The sequence below is a fragment of the Diabrotica virgifera genome, chromosome 2, assembly GCF_917563875.1.
Source record: "Diabrotica virgifera virgifera chromosome 2, PGI_DIABVI_V3a".
NCBI lineage: Eukaryota > Metazoa > Arthropoda > Insecta > Coleoptera > Chrysomelidae > Diabrotica > Diabrotica virgifera.
Window position 1 is genome coordinate 251,389,219 of NC_065444.1, and position 18,389 is coordinate 251,407,607.

An 18,389-nucleotide genomic window follows, 5' to 3' on the forward strand; every position below is an offset into this window, starting at 1 on the left:
AGTTTCACAATTATTGCTTCACCCTGTATAATTATTATTTATACCATTGAATAGCATTTTTTATAGCCTTTTCAATGATGTATCACAAGTAGGGGTTTGCAATTTAAACTTTTTTGGTTGTGATGGGTGGGGCCTAGAGGGTTGATGGGGGTGAGTTCCCTTTCATATCATTTTAGTTCCCCCTTACTATTGTCACGGTCCCAGGCCGGTCCTGTCAACGCCAGAACTCTCTGGCACCGAAGTGTCTGAAACCCTGTTCGTCGGCGAGACAGCTGTTACGTATTGGCTTATCTAGAAGATCACCGAATACACCTTTTTTTATTGCTTTGTAAATAATACATTTCTTTCGATTTTTTCTGGAAATCAGTAGATTAATTTTTATAACTATATAAAGAGACATTTTTTGAAATTAGGGTTAGTTATAAATTTGTAGTCGTCGGTCGATTAACATTTTCGATGTTTGGACGCGAAATAAATGTAAATGTAAATTGTACATATTAGACATTTAGATAAATTGTTGTTTTAGTGTAATCTTTAATAAAGCCGTGGTTATTTTGTAACGAATAAAAATAATGCAGTATTTTAATGTTAAGTTTGTAAATTAGTGTTATTAAAGGATATAAATTCAGTGTTCTTTATTTCTTTAAGTGTAAGTTATTAAAAATAAAATAAAGTCAATTAAATTAAACTTAGTGCCTAAAACATAAACAATAAAATAGTAGAGTCAACCACGTAAAAAAGACAATTACATCACACTATCCTAGAAACGGTTTCAAGCATTTTTCGATATCAGCTTTTGTTCGTGAGATATAGCCATTGTAAGTTTTAAAATTGACACACTGTATGATGTTAATTACTGAAAACAGGTAACAGGTCGTATGTAATAGCAACATAACCAAACCAAAGAAAATAAATGATATTTTTAATTCAAAGTTATTCTTACACTATAATTCAAGATTATAAAATAATTCAGAACATTACAGATTTACCATAATTAATGTGGAGGAGGCACTGGTAATACAGCTCTCATTATTGGAGGTGGAGGAGGAATAGGATTGAACATCGGTGGTCTTGGTGGTGGTGGAACAGGTAGCATTGGGGGTGGTGGTGCTGCACCAACAATCGTATGTCTTTGGACCACTGTATTAACAGTTCTCTTATTGTCATTTTTAAATGCAAATTGTAGGAAGAATTGCTTAGTATCCTTGTTCCAATGAGTCCAAAATTTGCTGTCGGTTTTCTCTACTTCTCTGCTTGGTACTTTGAAGGCAATTGTTTCGTACGGTTCTGCTGCAAATAGAAGATACTGCCATTTACGATCTGGTGGTTCGATTTTTTGTTCATAAGCTGACATAAAACGGTGACGGGGTAGAATCATATCACTTATTTCTGAAACAAAAAGAAAATTTTACTTTTGAATCTATTTATTAAAATTAACAACAAGTGGACATAAAGAATTACCAATTAATATCCTTACTATCACATCTACATAAATTACTAACCAAAATCATAACCAACTGACTAACAAATAGGCTTGAAATCTACCAATCTATTGAATAGGCTTGAATCAGAAAACATTTTAGTATGATCGAAGTGAAGATCAGTGGGATATGTGCATTTTATCAATGAAATTCGATATTTTTAAAACATTCCAGAACCCTCTACAGATAAAATGTTTTAACAACCCATTAATCATCCAGAATTAGTCGACAGATATTAGTACAGTTAAAATAATTAAGACAATAACTGGACAATAATGATTTAATGAGTGGAATTTAAAGTTTTTTCTACTTTAATGACAAAAAAAGCAAGCTCATTAACAGAATCCAATTAAAAATTATTTTGCACATCATATTTGAAACATTATTTGGTTGAAAAATCTCATTTTTATTGGCAAAAAATATATTAATTTGTCTGGACTAAATTACAGTTCTGTTTACCTTAAAAGGGATATGTTACTATCAATATTCACACAGTGTTGCCAAACTGAATTTTGTTATTTTGAGTGTAAATTTTCCCAGCGATCTCCGAGGGTACAATACCATATAGACTACTTGCACACCATAAGAACACTAATAGACAAATGTACCAAGTATACCATTCCAATTCATATGAAGTTTGTGGATTTTCAAAAAGCATTTGACCGCATCAATTTATGGGTTGTGCTTGAATCTCTAGAAAATGTATGTATTGATTCAAGTTACACTAATGTAATTAAAAACACATATGAAAATGCCATAATGCAAATAAAGCTGGATGAAAGCAACTAAAACGAATCCTATCAAAATACAACGGAAAATGAGAAAAGGTGTATAACACATGCATACTACCAGTTAGTACCTATGGCTTGACCACAGTGCCCCTTACCAGAAAATCTCCTAAAATGTAATGTAATGTTTATTTGCAGACTTGCCATTTTTACAAATTAACTTACAATTTTTACAAATCAACTTAAATTTAACTAAACTATTAAAGCCCAATGTGGTTACATAAAAAGGTATTTTCGATCTCATTCTTAATAGTACTTAGTGATAAATGAAAAAAAATCATTACTATTAAATTTGTTTGCATTTCTACACATTCTCTGTAAGGGTTTATTTACAGTATAAGTTCGATTATGAAATTCTAAATAAAATAAGTCTTGGGATCTGGTGTCTCTACAGGGAGTACGGAAGTAAACCTTTTCCAAAAGAGCACTAGTATCAATGCCTCCTCATATTAATTTATATATAAATGCTACATCTAGCAATATTCGTATTTCTTCAAGAGTAGGCAATTTAAGTAAAGATTGTAAAACAATGTATTCAATTTCATTTACAGGTATTCTCAATTTAAAAGCAATAAATCTTAAGAACTTTCTCTGTACTCTTTCTAATAGATCTTTGTAGCAGTTATAATGCGGAGACCAAATATTGCTACCATATTCCAAAACTGATCTAATAAGGGAACAGTAGATATTTTTGAGACAATAAATATTATCAAATTCAGAGAGACGTTTCATGAAACCTAAAAGTTGCATGGATCTATTAGAAACGTAAGAAAAGTGGTACCTAAAGCTTACTGTAGGGTCAAAAATTACCCCAAGATCCTTAAATGTGATTACCTCCAAAATATTCGGTCTAATATGGTATTCAAATGAAATCGGATGTTTGTTTCTAAAAAATCGCATTACCTTACATTTATTTATGTTCAAATTCAAAGCATTTAAGTTACACCAATCCAATAATCTACTTAAATCACTCTGTAATAAACTACAGTCATTGGAATTTTTTATGACTCTATAAATTTTTAGGTCAGCATAGAGAAGAATATTACTATGATAAAAACAACTTTTTATATCATTTACAAAACAATTAAAAAGCAGAGGAGATAAATGTCCACCCTGTGGAACACCAGAGGTTACATTGATAGTAGATGACAAAAATTGGCTAATTTTTACAACTTGAGTTCTATCTGTGAGATAGCTCTCTATCCAGCCTAATAATCTTCCACGTAAACCAGCATTATAAAGTTTAGAGATTAAGACAGTATGATTAACTCTATCGAATGCCTTCGAAAAATCTAAAAACGATGAAAAGGGCAATGGAATGAAACACGCTTGGAATATCACTGCGAGACAAAATTAGAAACACTGAGATAACATGTAGAACGAAGATCAGGGATATCAGGGAAGAAATTATAAAAATAAAATGGCGCTGGGCAGGTCACATAGCCAGATATGTTGACAACAGGAGGACACAGAGAATCCTAGAATGGAGACCAATGAGAATGACAAGAAACATGGAAAGGCCTCAAAAAAGATGGGTAGATAACATAAGAGCAGTGGCAGGCAAACAGTTGATTAGATTGGCGTACAATAGAGAAAAACAGAAGCAATTGGAAGAGACCTACATTCAGGAGTGGATGGAAAATGGTTGACGGAGAAGAAGAATAACAAACTCAATGGATATAACATGAAGACTGTATAAGTTATTTTACCTGGATAATCAATCTGGAACAGAAGACTCTGTTGTCCACTTTCGGCATCTCTTTGTTTCGTTACTCTATAACCAGGTCGACCAATCTTCACAAACTTCTTAGGTTCTACTCTGGGTTTCTCTGGTTGCAAAAGCGTAGGAGCATCCTTAGCCTCTTTGGCTGCTCTTCTAGCTAAATTTGCCTGATGTTTTTTACCCTGAGTATGGGCTAAGTAACTTCCTTCGTTGTTGTGCAACGTCAAACAAAGTTTACACTCGTATGAGCCCAAGTGGTTTTTCATAAAATAGGGATCTTTTTGTAGATCTATAGTTTCTAAAGCTAGTTGTCGAAGCCTTTCTCTACGATCCCTGTTAGTTTCCGACCAAGAGGCGACCCCGCCTCCACCGGTCTTTCCTCCAGGTCTGTTTTGGAAATCCATTATTCTCTTTTATTAATTATTTATTCACATCAACTAAAAATTAAATACTAAACATTAAACATAGAGCCTTAAGAAAGGCATTATATTATAGGTTATAGTTTGACAAATGACAACCTCAATTAGTCTTCTTCTTCTTCTTCCTTTTTTTTGGGTTTCGATTTTTTTTTAATCATTTACCCAGTACATGTTATTGGTTATGCGCGTCTTGCTCAAGGCAATGCACTTACTGTGATGCACAACCAGGTGTCCTGTCAACTTCAGATCTATTTTTTTTTTGGTCCTATGTGGTCCTTGTCCTTCTTCTTGTTTTTCTGTAGATAGAGGGGGAAAAGTGTTACAACATTTAAGGTTAACTTAAGACTTTTCTCGTTTGGGGGTAGCTTCCAAACATTTTCACATAGGTTTAGGGCTGGCTACCTTCGGTTAGGATTAAGGATTTTAAGGATACAAATATAATTTTTGACATTTTAGGAGATTCCCTGTATTTTCTGAAGTATTTATTTATTGTTATTGTTATTATTATTATTTTTTGAAAATTCTATAGATCTACTTGAAAAAATTTGATAAATTTATTGATTATCTTAATAACTTTATTCGAGGGTTTATATAAAATGCTCTGTAAAGATATTGGACTGTCTATTCCAGCTTTTATTAGTTCTAGATACAAATCCATGGGTGCGTTCGGACGACAACAGCGGCTGGACAGCTGAGCCAGCAGTAGCTGTCAGACGTCACCGCTGGAAGTCAGCCGCTGAGAGATTTACTAAGCTTTCCCTATCACGGCTGGATAAAACCACTCAGCCGATTTCTGCTGACAGCCAGCCGCTATGGTCGTCCGAACGCACCCATGGGGTCTTTATGTTTAAAATTTGCTGTCAATTGTCAAAGTTTGTCAAATTTGATAAAAAATTTAGCAAAAATAATATATTTTGTTTCAGTTTGGTTGTTTTAAAATATTTAAATAATAAAATGTAATTTTTTTAAAAATTATCATTGTTCCAAAAGTGCTCTCAACAAATATAATTAGATTTGAGTCTACTATATGGGCAACTTATATTACTTCTCGTGGTGGCCGAAATGCGCTGCTATGTGAATTTGTTTATCAAACTACCTGGCGAAACCTTATTCTATCTAAATCTTGACCCGAGGCGTAGCGGCGTGTAATTTGGGTTGCCTATATAAACTTGAATCGACAAAATGGCCCTTTGAGAACACTATTTAGTGAAAATAAAAACCGATATTTACTGCGGTTACATGATATTTAATATTAAAATAGTATTGGATGTGGTAGAATGTAGACTCTTTGTATTATTACCAATTTAACAGTGAAGCTGTTAGATCAATTTTCCGATTTGTTTGTGTTTGCTTTTGAGTAGGTATTTCATTTTCTTGACAACGAAAATGTTCGGTGTGGAAAAAATTAATAAGTGCGTGCAATGCGGAAAAGTGTATAAACGTAAACATGATTTAAAAAGACATGTAAAAAGTTCGCATCCCGACAACGTCTATAAGTGCACACATTGTGATAAACAATTTAGATACCTACAGGGTGGGGCATTAGTGTGACAAAGTCCAATTACTCGTTTGTCGTAAGAGATACGAAAAAAAGTTATTTAGGTAAAAGTTGGGGCACACATAGTACCAGAATTTAAAAATATTTTCAAATATACAGGGGCGTCCGTATTGACAGGGTGACACAAACTTATGTTTTTTTAAATGGAACACCCTGTATATTTTTACTATGTTGGATTCTCCTCACTGTTTCCTTTCTTAAAATATATGGTTTTGTAATATTATACGAGGTAGTTTAAAAGTTAATTATGCTTTTTTGTTAATTTCGTAGCAATATCTACACCCTGTAGAATTGTAGTGATTTTACATCAAATTTGCTATTTATATTTAAACGATTTTTGATATAGTCTACTAGTGTTAATCATTAGCAGTATGATGAAATGTTTAATTTTAGTATACAGGGTGGGTCGAAACTCGGAATGAGTATTTTCTGAGTTTTCTTAAATGGAACACTCTGTATTTTAGTATTGTGATGAAATGATATTTTATGGTACTTTTTTATTTCTTAAGCATTCCCTATACCTAAGTGCTTTAATTTGTAAGTTATTCGTGGTTCTTTAAACCAAGCATTAATTGCAAGAAAAATTACGTGAAATTTTATTAGGTGGCCGTGAAAATATCCAATCAAAAATAATTTTTCGAAAAAAAAATACATAATAATCTAGCCTGATTCTTAATTTATTAATATTGGATGAGATATTCAAATACATTCGTAGTTAAGGTTGTTGGTGCTTAAAATATTAATCAAACATACAAAATTCTCCCTAGTTGGCTGTGACACAAAATTTTCTTAAACATTTGACATTATACTATTTATATAGTTCCAGTTGATTTGTTACCATTACTAATATTAATTTTTCTAATGAGGAACTGATTAAAATGGCTTTGTGCTAGGAGAGTATAACAAAAATGAGCTACTTGCAATAAAAATATATCATCAGCAATTCCCTGATAGAAGACAACCAAAAAGAGAAACTTTTGAAAGTATCGAAATTGTTACAATTGTTACAAACGTTTTCAACAGACTAGATACTTAGATTGTAAGAACGGTTGTACTAATATGCAGATCCTCAGTGACACTAACGATTACATTTAATTCCTGTTTTCTTCACTTACAATTGTTTTTGTTCGATCAGATTTATCATAATCTAAGTGTCCAGTCCGTTGAAACCCCTCTAGTATATTTTTAACGTTTCTCTTCTTAGTTGTCGTCTATCAGGGAATTTCTGATGAAAAATTCTTATTGCTAGTAGCACATTTTTGTTATACTCCACTAGCACATTCCTTATTAGAAAAATTCATATTAGTAATGGTAACAAAGCAACTGGAACTATAAAAATGGTATAATGTCAAATTTTTAAGGAAATTTACTGTCATGGCCGACTAGGTAGTATATTGTATGTTTTTATTAATATTTTGCGCACCAACAATCTTAACTATGAATTTATTTGGATATTTCATCCAATATTATTAAATTAAGGATCAGGCTAGATTATGATGTATTTTTTTTTCGAAAAGTTATTTTTGATTGAATATTTTCACGGCCACCTAATAAAGTTTAACGTAATTTTTCTGACAATTAATGTTTGACTTAAAGAATCACGAATAACTTAAAAATTAAAGCACTTAGGTATAGGGAATGCTTAAGAAATAAAAAAGTACCATAAAATATCATTTTATTAAAATACTAAAATACAGGGTGTTCCATTTAAGAAAACTCAGAAAATACTCATTCCGAGTTTCGACCAACCCTGTATACTAAAGTTTAAAATTTCGCTATATTGTTAATGTTTAACAATAGTAGACTATATTAAAAATCGTTTGAACATAAAATAAAAATCTGATGTCAAATCACTACAATTCTACAGGGTGTAAATACTGCTACGAAATTAACAAAAAAACGTAATTATCTTTTAAACTACCTCGTATAATATTACATAACCCTATATTTTAAGAATGGAAAGATTGAGAAGAATCCAAAAATATAAAAATATACAGGGTGTTCCATTTAAAAAACATAAGTTTGAGTCACCCTGTCAATACGCACGCCCCTGTATATTTGAAAATATTTTTAAATTATGGTCCTATCAGTGCCCCAACTTTTATCTAAATAACTTTTTTTCGTATCTCTTACGACAAACGAGTAATTGGACTTTGTCACACTAATGCCCCACCCTGTATGTCAAGTTTAAACTTTCATGTCAAAAAAGTGCACACAAATGTATCAGTTTCTGCTTCGGTTTCTGCAGAAACTAAACCATTATTCAACATAAATGTTCTCTGTGTAGTTATCATGCAACTTTTAAAAAGGACTTTATTAAACATTATGAAACTTCTCATAGCATTCCTATGCAATACGATACAATAGAGTTTTCCAACCATGATGACTTTATTTCTTGGAAGAATAAAATAGAGTTTTAACTATTTATAATGGGAAATAAGCCACAATATTGTTAAAAAATGATTTTTTATTAACGTTTCGACGCCCAAATCGGGTGCCGTTGTCAAAATACAAAATATTATTGATAAATAGTATTATAAAACGTTAATAAAAAATAATTTTTTAACAATATTGTCGCTTATTTCCCATTATAAATAGTTAAAATTGTAAAAATGCCACAAGAAAATAGCTTCAGAACAACAATAAAAAAATAGAGCTTGAGCTTGAAACAAATGCTAGTTTTATTGCGGAAAAAAGGCAGGAATTGTAAGTTTATATAGGCAACACAAATTACACGCCGCTAATATTCGAGTCAGGATCTAGAATCGAGTGCGAAACATTTGACATAATGTGAACGTCAACAGTAGAGTAAACGTACCGGTGTTGTTTACGTGTTGTCTTGTTGAGTTGTCAGTTTAGAATAAGTAGCTCGAAGAGCAAATTTTTGTACAAATATTGGTTTTAAATAGTTTAGGAGTGTAACTTTCTTTGAGATATGGTTGTATATTTGCTAGATAATATATTTTAGTAAGTTTACTCAGGGTCGCGGACAGTCATCCTTTCAATTTACTCAAATTTTCAATGAAAATTATTTCTAGTACATAAATAGGTAATAAAAATAAAAATGAGTTTGCCGTGCGGAAGGAAATCTAGGACTATTATTTTTGGTATCTTGGTATTGTCAATATTATATTTATTAATGTCATACCAAAAGGATCCATATGATACTGCTGGCCCCATTGCACAAAGGTTATCACAGGCCAAGCTTCCTAAATTAGTTACAGGCCTAGGAAATTTTGAGCCTAAAGATGTCGAAGAACGAGAAGGACCTGGTGAGAATGGTCAACCCCATCATCTACAAGAAGAGCAGCAGAATGATGCAGATCAGTCAGAATCTGAGTATGGAATGAATGTGGCTTGCTCAGATGAAATATCACTGGATCGTTCTATATTGGGTAAGTATTCTGCTTCCTATTTATCTTATTTTGTATACTATGACCTTGAAATTACTACTTTCTTAAGATTATTACCTAATTTACATAAATATGTAATTGGCATTTAGTTTGAGAATTTAATCTGCTATGGCTGCTATTGTTTTGCTTATGAGAGTTTTAAGAAATTTCTTTTCATTCCTTACAAAATTAATTTCTTTGGATTTTATAACTAATTAAGGGGAAACGAAACGCAAACCTTTTTTTGTATAGCAATATTGTAATTTTAAATATTTTAAAAATAGTCATACAACCTTATACAATAGACCATTTTAAAGGTAATTGACTTCTCTTTCTACTAAGTGTACAATTGCATATATCTAGAAATGCGCAGAAAAAAGTTAAAGAACAATATTTGCAAAATAATGGGGAAAATGGCCCAAAAATGCTGTAAGCGGCGAACTTTGAAAAATCCTATTTCGAAAACTATAAATCCTAGAGACCTCTACCAAACGTCATTTTAACGAGGAAGGATGGTAGTTATTTTTCGCTGAAACAATGCCTAAACCTATATCCCTGTGGAAAAAATTTATGGGGCAAAAAACAAAATTGCTTTCTTTTGTGTTTTTTCTTGTTATTCTTTTGAGTATATTTTTGTAAAAAAAATATTTTTTACTTTAATATGTTATATTTCGATAGTAACAATTTTAACCTGGAACAATTTTCCTGTAGACTTGTTTGTACTAAAAGTGCATAGAACTCACCCTAATTCACCCTGTGCCTAGGGACCAATTCACACCTTTCTCAAAAACGCACCCATTTAAATGGTAGCACTCCGCGTTTTTCAAATTTAGAGGTCCATTGATCAATAAAATCCCATTAACGTTGTAGTTCCTCTTAGCTCTCTTATTTTGAACATAATCAATAGCCTATATCTAAAAAGATTAGTATGTGGTTTATATCCCTCTCCGAGTTGTTTCAGGAATTTATATGCTTCTCGAGTGTCACCATGATTGAAATCTTCCTCCATTTTTAATGTTCGGTCATTTTCTTATCTCTTTTTCTTTCTTCTGTATATTCTGTCTGCTCTTTTTTGTTCTTTAAATTTTTCTCACCTTTTTCATGTTCTTCTTTGAGTATATAGGTACATGTATAGTTCATTTGTTTTATCTATTGCTTGTTTATATTCTTCATCAAACAAAAGCTCTTTTTTATTTTAAAAGCTCTTTTCTTCAATGTTTTTTAATTCCTATCACTCTTTTAGCTGTTTCCCTTGTTATTCTCTTAATCTTATTTCATTCTGCTTGTATTGTTTTCTCCCTCTGTTCTAAGAGTTCTCTGTTAAATTCTTCTCATAATCGCTTTTCCATTTCTGGATTTTTCAGGTTGTCCATTTTTAACTTTTCTGTCTTCGTCAGTTTTTTCTTCTCCTGTTAAGGGAAACTGTTAAGAGGAAGAAACAAGTGGAATTTTTGGTAATGAAACTCCAAGAAAACTTCTATCTGAAGAATGAAGAAATTTAAACCAGTTGATCCCTTCAGTATTTTAGTTTTTATAAAATCTTCTCTTTTTTATCAATAAACCATGTCTATAGTTTTCAAATAATATCTCAGTACCTATATGTCTATTTCTTTATCTATTTTATGTATTTTTGAAGTGAAAACTTCTTTAGGGACGTTGTGCGATTTTTGGATAGGGGAAAAAGCATTGAATTCGCAACCGTCATCGCGACCGTTATCGCGACCGTCATCGCGACCGTCATCGCTTATGCTATATATTATTTGTATGTATATATAAATTGTATAGAGGTATTTAAATTTAAAATAAATGTAAAACCTATTTTAGGATGGGGAAAAAGGAATTATTTCGCGACCTTCATCTCTTCGGCGAAATAAATTTTGTACGTATCTATATTATGTGTGTGTATACATAAATTGTATAGAAGTATTTAAATTTAAAATAAATGTAAAACCTATTTTTGGATGGGGAAAAAGGATTTATTTCGCGACCATCATCGCGACCGTCATCTCTTCGACGAAATAAATTTTGTACGTATATTTATTGAAGTGAAAACTTCTTTAGGGACGTTATGCACTTTTTGGATTGGAAAATGTATTAAATTGGCGACCATCATCGCGACCGTCATAGCTTCGAAGAAATAAATTTTTGAAGTGAAAACTACTTGAGGGACGTTGTTCACTTTTTGGATGAGGAAAAAATATTAAATTGGCGACTGTCATCGCTTCGACGAAATAAATTTTTGAAGTGAAAATTTCTTTAGGGACGTTGTGCACTTTTTAGATGGGAAAAAGTATTGAATTAGCGACCGTCATCGCGACCGTCATCGCTTCGAAGAAATAAATTTTTGAAGTTAAAACTTCTTGAGGGACTTTGTGCACTTTTTGGATGGGGAAAAGTATTAAATTAGCGACCATCATCGCTTCGACGAAATCAATTTATGAAGTGAACATTTCTTTGGGGAGGTTGTGCACTTTTTAGATAGGGAGAAAGTAATAAATTAGCGACCGTCTTCTCTTCGACGAAATAAATATTTGAAGTGAAAACTTCTTTAGGGATGTTGTGCACTTTTTGGATGGAAAAAATTATAAAATCAGCGGCCGTCATCGCTTCGATGAAATTGATTTTTTAAATGAAAACTTCTTGAGGGACGTTGTGCACTTTTTGGATGGGGAGAAATTATTAAATTAGCGACCGTCATTGCTTCGACGAAATAAATTTTTGAAGTGAAAACTTCTTGAGGGACGTTGTGCACTTTTTGGATGGGGAAAAAGTATTAAATTAGAGAATGTCATCGCTTCGACGAAATACATTTTTGAATTGAAAATTTCTTTAGGGACGTTGTGCACTTCTTGGATGGGGAAAAAGTATTGAATTTGCGACCATCATCACTTCGCTGAAATAAACTTTGTACGTAGGTATATAAATTATGTGTATGTATACAAAATAGCATAGGGTATACGCATCGCGTATATGATAAAGGGTATACGCATCCCGTATATGATATAGGGTATACGCATCCCATATATAGCACTTCTTTTTGGATGGGGAAAAAGCATTGAGCTCGGAATTTATTTATTATAAGAAGTTTTCACTTCTGTCGGCACTCCCACGAGTGCCTTCAATTTTTTTTATTTGTTTTTTTTTTGTTGGTATATAAGATTTTTTTATGCAATCCACATAACACTGAGAATATAGTCTCGATCTGGGAATAATACATTTATTTATTTATAGATACCAGACTAGAGGAATGCAAACATTGGGACTACCCTGAAGAACTGCCTAGCACTAGTGTAATCATAGTTTTCCACAATGAAGGCTTATCAGTACTGATGAGAACTGTTCATTCTGTAATAAACCGATCTCCTCCAAACGCTTTGAAGGAAATCTTGTTGGTAGATGACTTTAGTGATAAAGAAAATTTGAAATCAAAACTCGAAAGCAATATTAATGAATTTAAAGGGAAAATTAGACTTATTAGGAATAGCCAAAGGGAGGGCTTGATTAGAACCAGGTCGAGAGGAGCTCAAGAGGCCAGAGGAGAAGTTATTGTGTTTCTAGGTAAGTGCTTTCTTGTAAGAACATTGTTTTTTATATAAGGAAAGACTGATGAATATTAAAACAGCACTTTTTTGCTTTTTGGATTTGTTAAAAACAACCTATACTGTTTTATATTATTCTCAATAAATATTGATAGGGTTTTATAACCACTGTACCAATTCAAAGAGTTTAAATCCTTTTTAAATCTTCTATTAGTTTTATGTTGTGAATCAGTTGTATAATTTGTATATTGCATGACAATTGAGTCTTTTTATGCTGTGTGCCATCGAGCGTTATCATGCTTTAGCATGAAGCCGTCGCCCATGTAGCCAGTGTAGGGAACAACATTGTGTTGGAGAATATCCGTATTGTAACGATCCGCTGTCAAACCCCCTCCGCGACCACCACCGGGCACGAAACAAGCTCTATTTTTCCTTCTAAAAATACCACCCCAAAACATATACAAACCACCTGCGTAGCTCACTGTCGGCACTGCAGGACTGGTCAAATCGTTCTACGGGCCTCCGATAGACGTGTTGTCTTCTATCATTACTTTACAAGCACATTCGACTCATCATCAGAGGAATTGGCCAAGGCCACAATTGACATGTTCTCGGGCAAACTGAAGTCGAGCTGGTTTCGGACGTGCATTCAAATTGGGTCATGTGTTAGCTCGTCTGGGAGTCAAAGTGGCGGCCTCAAGCCTACTCCTAACTATCCACTGATAGCCCGATCAGGGAACACAAAATTTTACGAAAACTTCCAAAAAAATAAAGGAAGGATGAAAATTTGGAAATAGGTATATAAGAAAAAGTTTACCATTCTACATCCCCTCCATTTTACAAAAATTGGGAAATACAGGGTGAAAAATATTTTTTCAGGGGTGAAAAAATATACGTTCAAAATAAGTCCGAAATTCTATAAAATGACTAATAGGGAACTTGCATAAAATTTAAAATTGGAAAAAAATGTTATAAATCACAACAGAACATAATTTAAAACATGTATCAATGATAAAAAAGTTTTGTTTGTCTTTCGTTTTTCCCCTAAAGACGATTAAAAATTCAAATTATTCCAGCCAGCAAAAAACGCGTCGTGACGTCATATGGTTTTGCATTTACATTTTACACCAAAAAGTAAACAAAATTAATTAGACATTATAAACGTCAGTAAAAAATACCGTTATGTGACGTTAAAAGTGTTTTTGTTCGTTTGAACTATTCATAGAAAATTTTCACTTTTACAAAATGGTTTTATTTTCAATAGTAAACCTTCTTTTCTTTCCTTCAAAAACTGTATAAAACTCCAATCTCAACAAACTGGTATATATTATTACAACGACATACGATAAATGTCATTAGAATATAAATATTTTTCCTTTATTACCCTACGACGAGCTGGCCAAATACCCAAGTAGGTGGAGGCCAATAAACTAAAGAAGGAAAAGAAGAATATACCTAAATATAACGCTGTGTCTAGGTACACACTAACGTGTACGCAAATAAAAAAGTTAGTATCAGAGTGTTGGAATTTGTTTAATTGCGCTGTGTTTATACTTTAATTTAAATTTTTTTCGCATACCTTATCATAATACGAACTATTGCTTTTACTCCCCATTGTCACGCACCTTGCGTCTAATTAATCATACTCAAAACAGTCTTGATCCATTTGTGGACAGTCTTCGTGTATTTAAAAGAAGCATACATAATTCAGTAACTGAAGTAAAGTACTAAGTTCCTATAATTTATTAATTATTTATTATTGTTACTAATTTAATTTTGTTGGTTTTTATTGTTGTCATTGTTGTCATTTTTATTATCTTTTGTTATTTGTTATTTTAGGTTAAAATTGGTTATCTTTACTGTTTACCATAATATTTCATTTTTTTTTATACATTTTTTGTAAATTGGCTCTGCCGTTTATTGAATAAATTAAAATTAAAATTAAATATTGATTAGTAAAGAGATTTCTTATTCTTTATTTGTTAAGTGTTTGTTTTTAAATTAACTATGCAGTGTGGACAATTATTTAGTTGTTTTAATGAGTTTAACAACATTTTAAAACAGTATGAAAAGGTTAAGAGACTATAAATTAATATATATTTTTTTAGTTATAAGTGAAATACAGTATTTAGTATTACAATATAGTACAATATGTTACAATTTAGTATATACAATATTTAGTATTACCGTCCAAAATTAAAATAAAAGGAAGACCTAAAGCTTTCACAATAATAATTAACTTGTTATGAAGCTATTTCTTTGTGGCATTTTTGTAATCAACTATTCTAAATGGGAACTAAGCCACAATTTAACTAAAAAAATGATGTTATTTACGTTTCAACATCTAAATCGGACGTCGTTGTCAAAATACAAAATATTATTAAATTAAACAAAAATGTTCTTGCTTAGTAAAAAATTTTTTCTAATAATTTATTTAATCTAACTAATTTTTGTATTTTGTCAATGACATCCGATTTGGACGTCGAAACGTTAATAAAATCTTTTTTTAGTTAAATTGTGGCTCATTTCCCATTTAGAATTGTTGATTATAATAATTAACTTACGTATAAAAATTATTTTAACAATATTTTGTACGTGTCATGTCAACTAAATACATATATTTATTTTGCTAACCTAAATATATACTTTTATTATATACTTTGATTTATTACAATTAAGTTTGAAACATCTGAATAGTTCTGCTTCCCTTCCCTTAACAAATATTTTTCTATCAAACAAACACTAAACATATCAAAATAGCATGTATTTACCAAAATATACAGTCACTGCATACGTTAAATAATGACGTCACTGGCTTGATGAAGTTTAATTCGCGTGTATGTACCTAACTTTTTTATTTGCGTACACGTTAGCGTTTACCTAGACACAGCGAAATATAACCATAATAATAACTAATGTAAAACTAGGTGACGTCACGGGCCGTTCGAACTACTTTAAAATACCGAATACTTTAAATTTGTACTTCTAAGTTATTATGAGGTTTTGAAGCGTGAAATTTTGTAAATCTCATTTTTATACAAAACTGAACATTATTATGTAATAAAAAAAAATGTGCAAGTTCCCTATTCTAAGTAACTTTTGTTCTATAGAGTTTTTTGACTAAGTTAATACTTTTCGAGTTATTTGCGAGTGAATATGTTCCATTTTTAACAAAAAAAAACATGGTTTTGGACGGTTTTTCGCAGATAACTCAAAAAGTAAGTATTTTAACGAAAAAAATATTTTTAGCAAAAATATAGCTTATAAAAAACTGAAAAAAATGGTGTACGCATGAGGTCTGTAGACCCGGTAGAAGCAGAGTTGTAGCTAATGAAAAGTAGGTTATTCTTCGTCAAATTCCAAATCGAATATTTCAATTTGAAAAAAACCAAAAACGGAGCTCTTTTCGGGGAAAATGTATTACAACTTTTTTAAAGTACATATTTAAAAAGGGTTTATTTTTGTTTTTTAAAAAAACTTCTAGGATTAAAAGCAAGTGAGTTACGCTCAAAATATTGCTGGTCTTTTTTATTTTTTGCTAAAAAAATCGCTAAAATCACCCCCTAATTAGCTTCCCAAATAAAATTAATCGTTACCGCTTCACAATTTACTTTACTTATGTATTGTTTATAATTATCTATAAGTTTCATTGGTTCAGTGTGCTCATTTTTGAAAAAGATTGGATTTAAAATAAAACATTTTTTTTTATTTTGAAAAAAATGGAATTTTTTATGGAACTAACTTAAAAATTATTAGTAATTCCAAAAATCACAAAGAGTAATAAAATGGTCGTTTTGCTTTTCTGAATATTTTTGATTTTTTGTTTTCTTGTTAGACAAAAATTGGTTATGCATTGGCTGTTCAAAATTTGCCTAAACTCGTGATTAGTTACTCGTTCAAGCTATTTTAACTACAGCTTTTTTAAAAATAAGCACTTTGAACCGATGAAACTTATATGATCATATAAATAATACATAAGCAAAGTATCTTGTCAAGTGGTAATGATAAAATTTATTTGTGATGCTAATTAGGGGGTGATTTTCGCGATTTTTTTTTACCAAAAAATATAAGGGACCAACAATATTTTGAGCGTAACTCACTTACTTTTAATGTTAGAAGTTTTTTTAAAAAACAAAAATTAAGCTTTTTTAAACACTTTAAAAAAGTTGAAATGAATTTTCCCCGAAAAGTGCTCAGTTTTTAGGTTATTTCACATTGAAATATTCGATTTGGAATTTGACGAAGAAGAACCTACTTTTCATTAGCTACAACTCTGCTTATACTGGGTCTACAGACCTCATGCGTACACCATTTTTTTTCAATTTTTATAAGCTATATTTTTCTAAGAATATTTTTTTTTTCAATAAAATACTTACTTGTTGAGTTATCTCCGAAAAACCGTCTAAAAACAGGTTTTTTTTGTTAAAAATGAACATATTCACTCGCAAATAAGTCGAAAAGTATTGTCTTTCAGCTACCTATTTCCAAATTTTCATCCTTCCTTTATTTTTTTTGGGGTCAGATTGTTCTTTGATCGGGCTATGAGTGACGGTGACACCTCTAACATTCCTAAAGGATTATTGAAGCTCAACTCCTATCACGTGCCGATTCCGCAAGGCACTCAAAACAATAAATCGATCATCCCTACAGTATAAACTACAGTTAATCGAGCGAGTCGATTTTTTTCCTCTCAAATGTAGATAATTCAGAACATTTACCCAAGTAGCAATTTTACGACCTGCAACCAATTTTGTCCTAATGGGACGTTAAATTTAAGGACAAAATTGGTTCACAATAAGCCTTAACCAAGGACAACGTCTGTTTTTCCTATGGACCAACGTTGCTGCTAATAAGTAATATAATCTGATGACCAACCGACATCGAGAATAACGACGTAAATTATTAGGATAAGGTTTGACGTTAAGCTGACGTCGGTCTTAACATATCTGTAGTATAAGTGCAATAAGTGGCATACATCAACGACTACTCAACGTCGGGAATTACAACGTATTTTTTAGGATAGATGCCAACGTTTAGAGGACGTTGGTGTTTTATCGAGTATGGTAGACGTATTTTTCGGGAAGACGACAACGACAATCCAACGTTGAGAATACCAACGTTAATTATTAGGTTAAGGTTTAACGTTAAGCTGACGTCGGGTATAACCTCTATACTACAATGTAATTTACTGGAAGACATTTAACGACTGCTCAACGTCGGGGATTACAGAGTATTTATTAGTATCGAACCCAACGTTCAGGAGACGTCGGGTGTTTTCTCAGTAGGTATATGGTAGATTTCTGCGTGTACTTGCGGGAAGGTGAGAACGACAATACAACGTAGGTAATAACAACGTAGTACTTAAGTAAAGTTGTATACGTTAACCTGACGTCAAAGTTTTTTTTATAAGATACCTGTAATTTACTAAAAAACGTCGACGACTATCCAACGTCGTAAAGTAAATTTTCGACAATTGGTTGTTTTCCAAC

The 18,389-nt window shown here is 31.7% G+C and overlaps 2 protein-coding genes across 3 annotated transcripts in view; one reads left to right on the forward strand and one right to left on the reverse strand.

Annotated features, from left to right (window-relative positions):
• Positions 1–908: 908 nt before the first annotated feature.
• On the reverse strand, positions 909–4,502 carry LOC126879847 (splicing factor 3A subunit 2). Its single transcript, XM_050643145.1, has 2 exons — positions 3,979–4,502; positions 909–1,389 (listed from the first exon to the last, which is right to left on the reverse strand). Exons 1-2 carry the CDS (start codon positions 4,394–4,396, stop codon positions 995–997), a joined length of 813 nt encoding a protein of 270 aa, XP_050499102.1. The 5' UTR covers positions 4,397–4,502; the 3' UTR covers positions 909–994.
• Positions 4,503–8,773: 4,271 nt separating this feature from the next.
• LOC126880527 (N-acetylgalactosaminyltransferase 7) overlaps positions 8,774–18,389 on the forward strand; it is a 45,086-nt gene continuing 35,470 nt past the window's right edge. For both annotated transcript variants that reach the window (XM_050644442.1, XM_050644441.1), the window contains exons 1-2: positions 8,774–9,364; positions 12,593–12,919. In XM_050644442.1, the coding sequence (XP_050500399.1) occupies positions 9,034–9,364; positions 12,593–12,919 (658 nt within the window). In that variant the 5' untranslated portion in view covers positions 8,774–9,033. The remainder of the gene's footprint in view (positions 9,365–12,592; positions 12,920–18,389) is intronic.

Bases quoted from the DNA above. Each gene is read 5' to 3' on its own strand.
- LOC126879847 (XM_050643145.1), bottom strand. From the start codon at position 4,396: ATGGATTTCCAAAACAGACCTGGAGGAAAGACCGGTGGAGGCGGGGTC. The intron at 1,390-3,978 runs GTAAAATAACTT...TTTTTGTTTCAG, and splicing joins GTTCCAGATTGATTATCCAG to AAATAAGTGATATGATTCTA.